The sequence below is a fragment of the Astatotilapia calliptera genome, chromosome 15 (assembly GCF_964374335.1).
Source record: "Astatotilapia calliptera chromosome 15, fAstCal68.1, whole genome shotgun sequence".
In the NCBI taxonomy this organism is placed as follows: domain Eukaryota; kingdom Metazoa; phylum Chordata; class Actinopteri; order Cichliformes; family Cichlidae; genus Astatotilapia; species Astatotilapia calliptera.
The window spans coordinates 2,367,905-2,381,328 of record NC_137436.1 but is presented as its reverse complement, the minus strand read 5'-3'; the positions used below and the strand labels follow the sequence as shown (position 1 = coordinate 2,381,328).

The window sequence follows — 13,424 nt, the reverse complement described above, 5'->3', positions numbered from 1 at the left end:
ACATTTAAAAAGTATGAACGCCATTAGAAGTTTCATTAAAGAATAATGAAACACATAAGTAATAAACTCATGAAACAGTTGGCTCACTAAATGGGAAGGGGACTGGTATTTGTTAAGGTCTTGCAGTCATGTGACTGCTAATTTTCCACCATTTCAAATGTGTAACACTGTAGCAGTTGCAGTTCTACTAAAGACCAGTCCATGACCACCTGCCAACCACCGTTTGTGAGGATAAGATGCATCCTAGTAGCTGCCAGAGGCTGAAGGCGGTCACGATCAAACTGACTGCCATCTTGCTAGAGATTCACGACCCCCTGGCAACCACCGGGAAAAATGTGTGTTGACGCTCACAGAAAACTGATGCTATCTCACGTGCAAAATGAAACCGTTTACTAAAGAGTACACAGTACTGACTCAAAAACCTTTGATTGCCTCGGCCGCTAACAGATTGCTCCAGACGATACTGACGATACTCACCAACTACTCCCCTAGAAGAAGTGTGACACAAATCGGAAATGGAGACTGAATTGGTGAAGCGCAACTTTTATACACACATATTTAAACACTTCCTAATGATCTTGGCCAGGAACCCCTCCAGCTGGTAAACTGGAGGAACCGCTGACCTTCTGATTATTAGACTACCTGCTCTACCGCTCGAGCCACATCTAATAGTAGCAGTTAAAAACGGAGTCTCAACAGGATTAAAAATGTGAGCAAAAATAGTTTAAAAGTAACTGAAATAACAGTTAAATAGTTTAGTGTTCAAGATGCTCCCACGAGTAATCGATAAATTTGCTTTTATCAGCGCAGAACCAAAAAGCTGACCAGGTATCACAGAAGAAGGTAGGAAGAAACAGAGGGGGCGAGAGTGACACTGATTTAGGCCACAAAATAATGCAAAAATTAAATTTTAATTTTCTTTCTTTCTTTTTATGCAAAAGACAACTTTATGTATTCAAAGCACAACCTTGAGTTTGATTCCAAACTTGATTTAGGAAAATTACACGAATACCAACAGTACAGTTCATTAATCATCAGAAGAGCAGAACACACGACAAAATGGTTATAGAGCACAGTTTAATAAGACATCCTTCTCAGTCTAACATCTGTGACCCCCCCCCACCAAAAACTGAACTAAAGTTCAAAAAGGCACGCACGACATCTACATATGGAAATGACGAACAGAGGAAAGGAAATAAATCTACTGGGGGCCATGTGTGGAAAGTCTTCCTTTGGCCTTTCATGTAAAAATTTCATATAATTCAACTAAATCGTGTGAAAAATGTTCTGTTTTCTCCATCAGGTCCTGTATCAGGGTTTTCTTTGTGCAGCTAAAAAACAACTATGGAGCCACCCAAGCACCACGTCGACACAACAGTCAAAACACATATATACTTTATTTCAAACTGCTGCAACAGGGGCACTAAAAACAAACTGCAGAGACACACACAACCCCCCCTCGAGTTAAACTCACTTGGATAGAAAATATCCTCAGTTTAAAAGTCATGAATAAAACGGAAGCAGACGAGAACATACGGTGGACGAAATGGTTTGGAAAACAGCGCCGTGCAGCTTTTATCAGGCTGACATAAGAAGAAAGGAGAAAAGAAAAGAAAAAGGAACACTTGTTAGATTATAAGAGCACAGTTTGGTGCGGCTTTCCAACCTTAAAAAAAAGAAAAACAATTTATGAACTTTCAGAAATAAATAGAAAAAACAGGACAGACACCAACCTCACTGCTCTGTGACATTTTCAGACTGTGAGAGAAATAAACTGAAACCTTTTCACAGAAAACCAGCGACAACGACACACACTCACCACGTGTCTGTACAGTCCCACACACACACACACACACACACACACACACACACACACACACACACACACACACACACACACACACACACACACACACACACACACGTCTCTGCGGCTATTGATTAAGTGGACTGACTGACTTCACAACACACTGATAAACCGACAGTGCAAAATTTCCGACGGCTGCAGAGAACTAAAAATAAAAGCAAAGGCGATTCACCAACAGGACAAACTGAGACACCTTTGTACAATCCTTAAATGAATTCAGTGTCTCACGCTTTTATCTTTATTTTATTCTTAACGTTAAAGATGGAATGAAGCCCCAGAGAAGCCAGTGGGGGGGTGCTGGGGGAGGGGGGGTTAAGTGCTGCGACGAAGATAAAAAAAATGAGTTATTGTAAGGTGATGTTATTTTACCTTCTTTTTTAACTCCTTCATTAAACGCATTTAAAACATAATGTTTAAAGAACAGGTCGCCTACATAAAAACACTCTGGAGCACCTTTTTCATAAACGTGAATTCAGACAGAATTAGGATATTAAAAAAAGAAGCCAAAAACAGGTGATTCTGGTCGTTCTAAAGGCAGCGATCTCGACTGGTGGCACTAAGTTTGGACACGAACGTAGACACGAGTCAATCCAGTCAACCGACTACAGTGATTGCAAAGGTGTTTCTCATCTATGGGGTTATAACGAATGACCTCTGACCTTGTGTGGCAGGGAAGCCGAGGTCACCCTGGTCCTCTACACCTGTATGATGGTGAAATGCTTTCTTTCCAAAGTTAGGTGAATTCTCTGGGGGGGAAAGGCAGAGAAGCCTGGAAGAAGAAATAAAGAGAAACGGTGCTCGGCTCACGGGGCTTTTCCCTTCCTCTGTTGGTTTCTCATCCCGCAAGGCTAGTCGAGTGTTTTCTGACTACACCCGGGTTTTACAGTACCTCACAGTCCTTTGGGTTTGTCTCAAGAGTTCTGAGTCTCAGAAACAGTTTCCTGAATGAATCCAGTCACAGGATGTGGAAGGATGCTAAACTGTCTGTTAACTGGATAGGAGTTACAGAGATCCTGCTCCTGTTGCTTTCTCCCGTTCCTTTTTCTGCTTCACCACTCGGCATCCCCGATGGCTTTGGAGAAGACGTAGTCTCTCCCGTTCAGATTCATGATCCCATCCTTCAGGTGGAATTTCCATTTGTTCTTACTTCTGTGAATCTGCAGAGTAAAGAGAAGGAAATGAGTGTTGTAGGCGTCAAGGACAGATGGACATTGTTTCAGCTTACAGTGGACGCAGACTGATGTCTTTAGCCTCTGCGCCGAGGCCAGACAAACTCACTGTGGCATTAACCGCTGCTGGAGCCTTTCTCCACTGAATTAACATCAAATAATGTAACAACTCGATGCTTTGTGATGGGAATCAAAGGCAAACAGTGAAGACTCACAACAAGGAATGTGAAATACCTCTTTAACGATTTCTGACATTTTCCCCCAAAAACGAGGAGGCTGCTGTGAAAACTGTTTAAGCCCCGTCCTTCAATCTACAGCAGCCTTTCCAGCGCCCTGAATGATACTGGCAAACAAAGGCTGACAGCGATGCTGAGTACCAATCACATTAACACGGTAAAACTGCTCTGCGCTGTTATTTTATAATCTCTTTGTTTTCACTGCTTCTGCAAATCTCAGCGTTAATGTCTTTGTCTGGATGCTGATGTGAAACTAAACGAGTCGGATATGCATAAAAGCCAACGGGCCCCAGCGCAGGAGGATCTATATCAAGACATGTCATAAAAGTACCAAAGAGGCACTCGCATATTTATACACAGGCAGGTTTGAACACACTGCAGCCTTTCAGAATATATCAGTTCCTACCTTGTCGTACTGGCACACCACTACGTTGTCTGTTTCAAACAGCTCCTGGTCCTCTTCGTCGCTGACGTCGTCTCCACTGTTCAGCGGCTCCTGAGTAGGAAACCAAAACAATCAGATTCATCACAAATGTTTGCTGCTCAGAAACGTGGTTTAAGATTCGGGATTTTCTTTATTTAAACAGTAAAAGCACAAATCTAGATTGCAACAAGTAATAGTTTGATTTTAAACCCGTTCTCCTTTTTGCCCGATACCAAACAGTGCCAAATATAACCTGCTGTGTTATAAAATCTTCTGCAGAAAAGCCACACAAACTACAGAGTAACCTTTGTAGTAGGGCTGCCACAAACGATTATTTTGATAGTCGACTAATCAGATCATCATCCATTGGATGTAAAACGTACAGCTTATTGTACCAGCAGCATCTGCTCTTATATAACTATCATTAGCTTACAGCTTTAAGCTTTTAAGGTCTGTGCTAACTAAAAATAAAGACAAGATGATAGTTTATTAAATTTTAATGAAATCTGCAGATTGTTTCAGTGAAGTTTAATAAACTCCTTGCTATCTAAAATATAACAGGACACCGGAGTAAATTCTCGAGCATCTCACACTTCTGATAATCAGCTGTCTGCTTGAGTTTATTCAGCTGTGTAAAAACTATAACTTTAATCTCAGCCAAACCGATTTACTCAGGAACAAATAAAATACTAAAAAAAAGCCAAACAATAACATTGTTAAGTTATCTAAGTGACTTATATATCATGTTTAACCTGAGTAGTGAAAGACAGCGGTGGGTTTGAAAACGATTTGCCGGGAGTCCGGTGTTCTCACGGCGCTAGTGAGCCTAGCCCCCGGCTAGCTATCGAGCTACTAGCTAGCTAGTGGGTAACAGACGTCTCCGAAAACGTCGGAGCGCTTTTGAAAATATGCGGTGTCTTGATAAACTGAGCAGATATTTGAGGTTTACACAGCTACATTCTGGCCTGAAAATATGTTAAACGTTTATTTTGTGACCCAGAAAGAATAATAAGAGTAATATTAAAACTAACTAGCTGCCGCCATTGTTGGAAACTGAGCTGGGCCGCGCTATGAATTCTGGGACAGAGCTACTTCTTCGGGGTTTAACGACAGCTACCTGTGGAAAGCTACTGCTAGCTACTCTGGAAAACAAAAGCTCTGAAGAGGGGCAGAAACATCAGTGCTACAAGTTTACGGCTTTCTTACTTCATATTAAATGACCATAAAATTCTTGCCTACTGCAACTTTAACGTGCGAGTTTTTGAACACTCTTATTTCCTCCCTTGCTCACCTCTTCAACCTGCCCATCTTCTGCTCCATCCTTGTCTTTCTCCTCATCGTCATCTTCGTCGTACTCCTCCTCATCCTCGTCCTCTTCTGAAGACGTCTCCCCGGTTCCGTCCACCTGCAGCATCATGGGAGGCTGCTGTGCCTGAGGCTGGGCCTGTTGCTGCTGTTGGGCCTGGGGCTGCGCTGAGGCTTGTGGTGCAGTCGCTCCTGGGGCCTGCTGGACCTGCTGGACCTGAGCTGTTGCTGCCTGGCTGGGCTGTGGCGCCATAGCTGCTGCTTGCATCACCTGACGGTAGAAAGAAACTCAGAGTTTAAAAACATGTACGCCCATATGATGTTAGCATTGCTTTCATGTGGGACAAAATAACCAGCTCTTTACACAACAGACTCCAACTCAAAGCCAAAATAAAGTCAAAGTCAAAGTCAACTTTATTTGTTGATTCTGCCACATGTACAGGACATACAGAGAATAGAAATTGCGTTACTCTCAATCCCTAGATAAATAGCAAATGAACATTTAAATATATTTAAATATAAAAGTGATTAAAAATGCAAGTAAAATAATTAAAAAGTAAAAATTTAAATAAATACAATTTTACATATAACAAGAAAGCTATACAATATACAATATAATGGGTAAGTGACATTGAGTGTAAACCAGGCAGAGTAGTGCAAATAGGCAAATAGTGCAAATGGAGATTTAGTAATGTACGGTAAGAGAAAGTGTAACAACAAAGTCTTATGAGGTAATGGCAGTCCAATGCTCCACAAGGTGACTGGTAACAGGACAGGACAGCAAAGGACAGGACAGCAAAAATGATGCGACTTCAAGGAGCATTTTTGTAGCAAAGATAAGGTCTGCCAGCTAGTCGCCATGTTGGGTATCAAGATATTTGTCTGTGTTAGCAAGTAAGCTAATGCTGGCTAACAGCTGAAAGAAAAAGTTATTAAAGAACTGAACTCGTGGAGGGAAGACCTCTGCTCTGAGCTAATGTTAGCCTGTTGATTTAAAAGCTAACGTTGCAGATTTTTGCAGTGTAGCTCAGTTACACTGGCCAGCTAACCAAATCTTTCCATAGTTACTCACACCAAAACTACATCTGAGTGGAAATGCTGTTTGTCAGTGTAATCGGCTGATCTGTGACACTGACTGATGCGCGATGCTTTCACAGTGCAGGTGTTATTATTAATAACAAAGGTTTCCCAGACGCTCCTCTAAAACATTAAACAGACTCTAATTTCTCTAAACAACAAAGAGAACAGAAATGGAGGAAACACTACTATAGAGCATAAACTACTTCCATATAAATGGAATGAGTGCAGGAGGAACTGAAGTTCTGACCTGTGTATTGCCTTGGACTTTGTTTCCTGGGGTTAAGACAATCTGCTGCGGCTGTATGATGACTCCTGCTTGCTGGGACAGGCCTCCTGGCAGAGGAGCCAGAACCTAAACAGATATTAGAGAAGGGAAAAAAACCCCAAACACGACATGTAAACTCTATTTTAAAACAAGATCTCCACCTGAATATGCACAACACTTTTGCAACATTTTAACCGACTCAATTTAAACTGAATGAATGAAATTTGGCACTAGTTTTGATCTGAATCTGTGTTTTTATTTAGGAAAAGTCACAAGTAGTGGAGTCATGGATCTATTTCTTTTGGGGTAAGTGGTAAGCTCTGAGCAATCAGCATCCTCCCGATTTCCCAGAATCATTTCATGTTTTTCATGGCACTTCTTACATATTTCGAGGTTATTTTTCCAAGAATTGATTCTTCCACTGTGTCAGAGCCACAGGGCCCACAGATATGTAGCCTTATTTAACCTACTTGTCACAAACGGACACTGAACTGATTACGCAGATAAATCAGACACACCACGACTTTTTCCCCCCACCTCTCTCCATTTGGCTTTGTTTTTCACACACATTTCCTCCTGTCATATGCAGCCCTGCCCCTCTGCGTGACAGTTCTTACCTGCTGTATTACCGGTGCCTGCACGCCACCAGGCTGCATCTGCTGCTGCAGGAGGATCTGCTGCTGGGGCTGGATGATGTACTGAGCCCCGTTGGGACCACGGACTAACTGCAGGATCTGGCCTGAGACGTTAAAACAAAGCATGTGGGTGCACGTTGTGTAAATATAGTTTTACACATGAAGATAGTTCAGAGAGAAAACAGCATTTCTTTGCAATTTAATGCAAATAAACATGTTTTACCTTGGCTGGTGAGGAGCTGTTGGTATTGGGTGACCGCTGTGGGCAAAGCCAGGGTTGCTGCGGTAGCTGCTGCACTCTAGAGGAGGAAAGAAGAACACACGCGGTGACAAGCATGCAAAATAATACAGAAGCAGAGGATTTCAGGGTTCAAGAATGAAAGACTTCAATGTTAAGTACTTAATGTTTTTGAACTTCTTTACAATTTAAAGCACTGAACTTCAGATTGCATTGACTGACATGATAAAAGCAGCATGTTTGTCCTCTCGCTGCATCTACAAAGCCACTGGAAAACGATTAAAAATTGGCAAGTGAAGCTTTGAAGAACCGTTTGAGGATTATACAAAAATCACTTGCAGAAAACAGAAAGAAGCAGCAGCAGAGATGAAAGCTTCATATGGACAGATGCTGCGTTAAACATGTGCTGTTGAAAAAAGTGGAAAAGATCTCCTGCATATTTCACTCGATGACGGAAAGGTGTGTTTGTCAGTGCGTATTAGACACAGCAGTAGCATGTGGGAGGATGCATTACTGCTGGCTTATATCCACTGCAGTCCTGGCTATTAAATAGTCCGTTAATCTCTTCCAAGTCCTGTTGCCCCATCCGTGTGACACTTGATCAATCATTCTGGACTAAGGAAGAAGCCTGCAGAGACCCTCTCTTGCTTCTCACTTCTACTCAAAGAAAATATGTCTGAATTTGTTAAAAACGTAAAATGAGCAGCACTTCGTTCTGTTCATCACACATATGGATATCGCATCACCTATGTCTGTTAATAAACACATTTGCTACTTGTTATATGCCTCCCCGAAAAACAGTTTCATTTATTTTTGGTGCTATGATCCACTCACCATCCCCGTTCCACCCATGTGTATAAGCTTAGATTCCTGAACAATGACTTGCTGCTGGGGAGCTGCGGAGACAAACATTTTCAGGTCAATTCCTCATATTTTTCATAAAATGTACAAAGAATGCACACGATCAGTAAGCATTCATTGTTTCCTGTGCCAGTTCGGCAAATAACTCAAAGCTGCAGGCGACATTTTTAGTGCCCAAAAAGGCGTTCACGGGTTTTTGCACTTGTTCAGAAATGTTTTTACCACTGTGTGCCACTGCTGGCTAACCTTGCTGTTGCTGGGGCGGCAGGATGACTTGCTGGGACTGAGCTGGCTGGGTCACCTGCTGGACTTGTTGGACCTGCTGAACCTGTTGTTGCTGCTGCTGTGCGGCCTGCAGGGCTTTCTGCTCGTCAGTGTGGAAGCCCTCCACTGCCTTGGACTGCAAAAGCTTGTTCTCCCATAGCTGTAGAGACAAACGGAGGCAGCACAAAGACATGTGTTAGAAAGCTGCCAAAGACGCCATTTAAATCCATGCTAACATGTTTTCAAATGAAAATCTCCATCCAGGTAAATGTTTAGCGCAGATTCTGTCATTATCGACACACCTGTGAACGCATCACACCGACCAGACGTGCCGATCGTTTAAATTAATTCAGTTTTATTTTTATAGTCACAACAGTCATCTTCAAGGTGCTTCATGTTGTAAGGTACAATAATACAGAGAAAACCTAACAGACGACCCCCTTTGAGCAAGTGTTTGGTGACAATGGGAAGGAAAATCTCCCTTTTAACAGGAAGAAAGCTCCAACACAACCAGGCTCAGGGGGGGAACCAGGTAAAAGAGACTGTGGAAGAGAGCCAGACATCAATATTAACTAATGGGTCACAAACTCAAAGTGAGGTCAAATAAACTGGTTTAATCCATGAAGCTAAGACTGAATTTTTTGCTTATTTGTGTCAATCACATTGCCTAGTAGGCTTATGTGCCATAGCCTCCTCTTGAATTGAGCATATCATGCAGTGTACACACTGTTTGAGTTGTCATTTCAATGGTATTCAGACACCACCTTCTCACAGGCATACGCAGGTGTTATAACAGTAAAGCAACACTGAAAGTCACACTGGAATATAAGGTGGTGATTGCACCAGAAAACTCATACAGAAATCGCTGCAAAGCAAATTCTGCAACACATCAGTGGCAGTGAGAGCACCATCCATCACAGGAAACCATGGTAACGGGGGAGGGGGGGGGGAACAAGACATGAATGACATTTTTGTGAGTTAATCAGAAAGTTTCCAGAAGTCTGTTTTCTGTCCATCCAGACAGCAACTACAACAGCTTCCAAACTAGGAAGTGGTCAGCAGTTATTCCAAAGCGCTCTGGTTTGGGGGAGCGTGCTACAGTACACTTTACTACAAAGAGCGCACACCTCTGCAGGAGGCGGCATTTCCCCTGCAGTTACTATATGCAGGCGCAACACTGACAGGGACGGTTACCGTTTTCAGCTCCAGAAGAACTTGCTCATCTACTCCCTCGTCCAGGAACAGCTCTCGCACCTCATTGATCACATCGTCAATCACATTCTTGTACAATTTAGGCTGTGAGGAAGAAAAAAAAGAAGAAAAGAGGAAAGAAACTTTTACAGTATGAAGTTTATATTAGAGACACTTTTGCTTTTCCCAGTAAAGCATGAACAACATGTCTGGTACAGTCAGTATTGATCATTATGAGCTTGGGTTTTATGTCAAAATTAGCCCTCAACAGTGTACTTAGCAAACACACCTCCTCTTTGGGCTTCCCAGCTGCCAAAACGACAACAAAACATCAAGTATACAGCTGATGGTGTTATAATTATCACATTTATTTACGCCTCGCCACACTGACTTTCATTGGTATGACACGGTAATAGTTGTTGCACGCGGGCAGCTAAACTCTAAAACTGCCCCCACTTGAGTATCATGTGTGGGGTTCGTGCTGCAGCGTTTCCACGGCGCTACGTGCCTTGTTATGCTAACCCATATAAACTAGCTCTTTATGTTACTACTACTAAGGTAAACATCATGTCCCCGGGGTCTGAACTGCGCGCGCGCTGGAAAAAGCAGACATAACGTTTATAGCTCCGCCAGGGCCCAACGGTCCCGTCTCAGCGGAGTGATACGAGGCTGAAACAAAGCGACACACGCGCGGGCCACCGCACTGCGCTGCCCCGATGTCCGCAGCGCAGACCTCGGTCTCTCCTTCCCTCCCCCTCGGCCTGTCTGCTCCTCACTATTTAAAGCTCAGTCTGCTGTTTATATGTAGAGCCGGTGACGTAGCGTCGAGTAGCACCTTCCCATCCCGGGCAGTCTATATTAGAGAGCCAATATGGCTGTATAAAAACCAGGCAGCGAAAAGGAGGAGGGCCAGAACCGAGAGAGAAGGGAGACGAGGAAGCCATTTTACGGAGCCGCAGAGTGCGCGCTCGACAGCCTTTTTCTTTTAAATAGTGTGTGGCGGAATGTGAAGGACATTTTCGGTGTCTTAGCTTATCAGTGCTCAGCTTTGGCTAAATATTTTTTGGCTCTGCTGGCAGGTAGCAAGGACAAATTTGATATGGTATGGGTTAAAGAAGTGGTTTGGGACGGCTACCCTGCCTTCTGGTCGTGGAATGGTGGACAATGATGAGGCAGTTGACGACTTTCTACTGAGGAGGCTTTAATATATATATATTTATATAAACTATATATATTAAACGCTCAATTCTCTCGGCGTGGATGATGACAATGTGCTTTGCGTACATCTGTATTTCATAAGCTATCCAATAATAAAAGCTTAAATTGACAATTTCTTCCTCCTACGAACAAACAAGCATTTTTAGACAACCTGGCAGCTCAAGCGTCTACCAAAAATGAATTTAGCCATACACGCTATTAGACTGTGATCACGTAAAGTAACCTTCCAACTAATGAAAGCTTCAACCTGCCGATAAACCACTAAATTAGAATTACATCTTCATCGCTAAACCTCAGTTTCTACACGTGTTCTTATTTTTACTCAAACACTGCCTCTCTAAAGTAAGCCATTCCTCCTCCGAGATGGTTTCAAATGAAAGAACTACCTAGTTTCGAAAACTAATTATAATGGCCGATTGACTGAAACTTAAGTATTCCCTTTAATAGATATAACAGTGAAGTGTTTGTTAAAGCAGACTCATTTTACTGTAATACATAAAACCAGCTCGTCGACAGCTTTCCAATAACTTTACCCCCATTTTCCCCCGCTGACAATCCTTAGAGATTGATCCTTACCACTGGGTTCGAGTTAGCCGAGCTCGCCATTATACGCGTAGTGTAAAAACCACACGGAAATAGGCGAGGAATAGAGCCAAAAATTACGAAAAACGATTTAAAACAACTGGGAAAGATATTTTAAAACAGCCGGCATCACTTTTGTAAATAAAACACAGTTTAGGCGGTCTTATTTACAATCCCGGGCTGCGACTCCCCAGCCGTCCTCCTTCCGTCGTTGTCCTGCTTTATATACTGAGCGAAGAAGCTGCGAGTGCGCGAGACATAGGGCAGGGTCAGGTCGCACATAGCGCGAGATTTCGTGCGGAGTATGACGACCAATTAATAGAGCCGCTCATGGGAAATGTAGTTTAATAATACTTTTTTTTTTTTTTAGAAAACGGAACTGAATCCTCAGTGATCGCATTAGCTTAATGCTCTGTGATCTTGTTTATTGAGTTAGGGAAAGTGTAAGTATTACGAACCATGTGATGAATTAAAAATAGAGGAATTAATTAGATAAAAGTAGCTGGTTACTTAAAATGCTAATAAAAGCCTATTAGCATATAGCTAAGTCATTTTAAATTAACTTATTTCATTTTTTCTTTCTTTTTCTTTCTATTCTTTTTCCTGTTTTCCATCATATATTAGAACTGTATGCTGTAATGATCGATGCTCATATTAAATATGGGAAAACATTCAAATAATGCCTTCAGCATATGTACAAATCATGAGCTAAAAGCTCAGGCCTTGGGGTGGCTTTAGACAGGTTTTCTCAGGGGTTTCTGAGGGGCTGCCAATCAGAACCTAAAGCATGTCATTTTAGAAAGCGAATAAACCAAAGACCACTATAAGATAAATACAGATTATTTTAAAACTATGACTCGTGTAAAGCTGCACTAGTATAGCCCAACAATAATAATAAATATCAAGAAATAGTATGTCTCCTTTAATGTTAACAGTTTTATTCAACATGTTTGGAGAAATGCTTTTGTCTAATAGCCAAGGTTGGTTGTTGCAGATTAAATATAATATTTTAAAAAATATACATATAGAACAGAATAGAACAGAATGCCTTTATTGTCACTATACAGTTGTCAGTGCCAACATTTTTATAGATGTAACCATTATTAATAGGAAAAACATGATATTCTTATCACATATAATGCATAAAGGCTATTTAAGAAATAGTGCTAATAATTTTTTCATGTATTCACTTGTAACAACACCAACAGTTTAATTGACTTTTGCACTTAATCGTTGGACCTTGTGTTAGCTCAGCACTACTTTTACCTAAGCAGAGGATCTGAATGCTTCTTTCACTACTGGTCCACACTTTAATACTTTCATGCGACACAGGTGCCTCTTAAACAAGTCTGACCTTTACCAGCTTCGTAACTGCACCTGTAATGCTTCTCTGTGGGGCCAGTGTGCTTTATGTAGTAACATCGTGCCACCACAAGAGGGTGATCACACCACGCACCAGGAAAACAGGCTCTCTCTTCCACATTTCAACACTCACACTCAAACACACACTCACACTCACACAATCCACTTTGTAAAACACGCAACTGTTTTCCACGTTATTCAATAAAAGCAGATTTAAGTGAATTTTTGGATGAGCAACATCCACTGGCCTTGTTTGCTTGCTCTGAAACAGACTTGCCCTGACTACCAAAGGGGAAATTTACCCCCCACAAAAAACAATAAAGCTTTGCAATAAATGAGAGCTGACAAGAGAACGTTACCTCCACTTCTGTCTCCATGGAAACTTGCCTCGCTGGTCATTCTGAGGATATGGATGATATAGACCGGGGAGCACACAGCTCTCCGCGTGCATCAATCCACTCAGCGGTTCAGTTTGGCTCTTCTGAAATGGCATATTACACCACCTGAATTCATTTCATTTAGTTCACTGAGATGAAATTAAAGGCCTGTCCGCCCCTGACAAGGATGTGCTTTTGGATTCACTTTAAACCTTTTCCAGTGGAGAACAGTTGGGGAGGGAAAAAGAGGAAAGAAGTGACATGATAGGAAAAAGACTTTGTTTAATCTGTGCTTCTGAATGTGAGATTTCATCAGACGTGAAGCCATGTTATCCATGAAATGTTGTCGC

The 13,424-nt window shown here is 42.0% G+C and overlaps 2 protein-coding genes across 2 annotated transcripts in view; both read right to left on the bottom strand.

Moving 5' to 3' along the window:
• The window catches only part of cep128 (centrosomal protein 128), a 78,934-nt gene extending 76,274 nt beyond the window's left edge, over positions 1-2,660 (bottom strand). The window contains exon 1 of the mRNA XM_080289974.1: positions 2,527-2,660. The gene's annotated coding sequence lies outside the window, so the exon portion shown is untranslated. The remainder of the gene's footprint in view (positions 1-2,526) is intronic.
• Positions 893-11,563, bottom strand: gtf2a1 (general transcription factor IIA, 1). The gene is made up of 10 exons (XM_026142370.2): positions 11,330-11,563; positions 9,539-9,640; positions 8,327-8,504; positions 8,054-8,115; positions 7,205-7,280; positions 6,964-7,085; positions 6,329-6,433; positions 4,988-5,272; positions 3,679-3,768; positions 893-3,024 (listed from the first exon to the last, which is right to left on the bottom strand). Exons 1-10 carry the CDS (start codon positions 11,357-11,359, stop codon positions 2,917-2,919), a joined length of 1,158 nt encoding a protein of 385 aa, XP_025998155.2. The 5' UTR covers positions 11,360-11,563; the 3' UTR covers positions 893-2,916.
• Between the last annotated feature and the right edge of the window lie 1,861 nt (positions 11,564-13,424).

Bases quoted from the DNA above. Each gene is read 5' to 3' on its own strand.
- gtf2a1 (XM_026142370.2), bottom strand. From the start codon at position 11,359: ATGGCGAGCTCGGCTAACTCGAACCCAGTG. The intron at 8,116-8,326 runs GTTAGCCAGCAG...TTGTCTCCGCAG, and splicing joins GCCGCCCCAGCAACAGCAAG to CTCCCCAGCAGCAAGTCATT. The intron at 6,434-6,963 runs GTAAGAACTGTC...ATATCTGTTTAG, and splicing joins AGGCACCGGTAATACAGCAG to GTTCTGGCTCCTCTGCCAGG.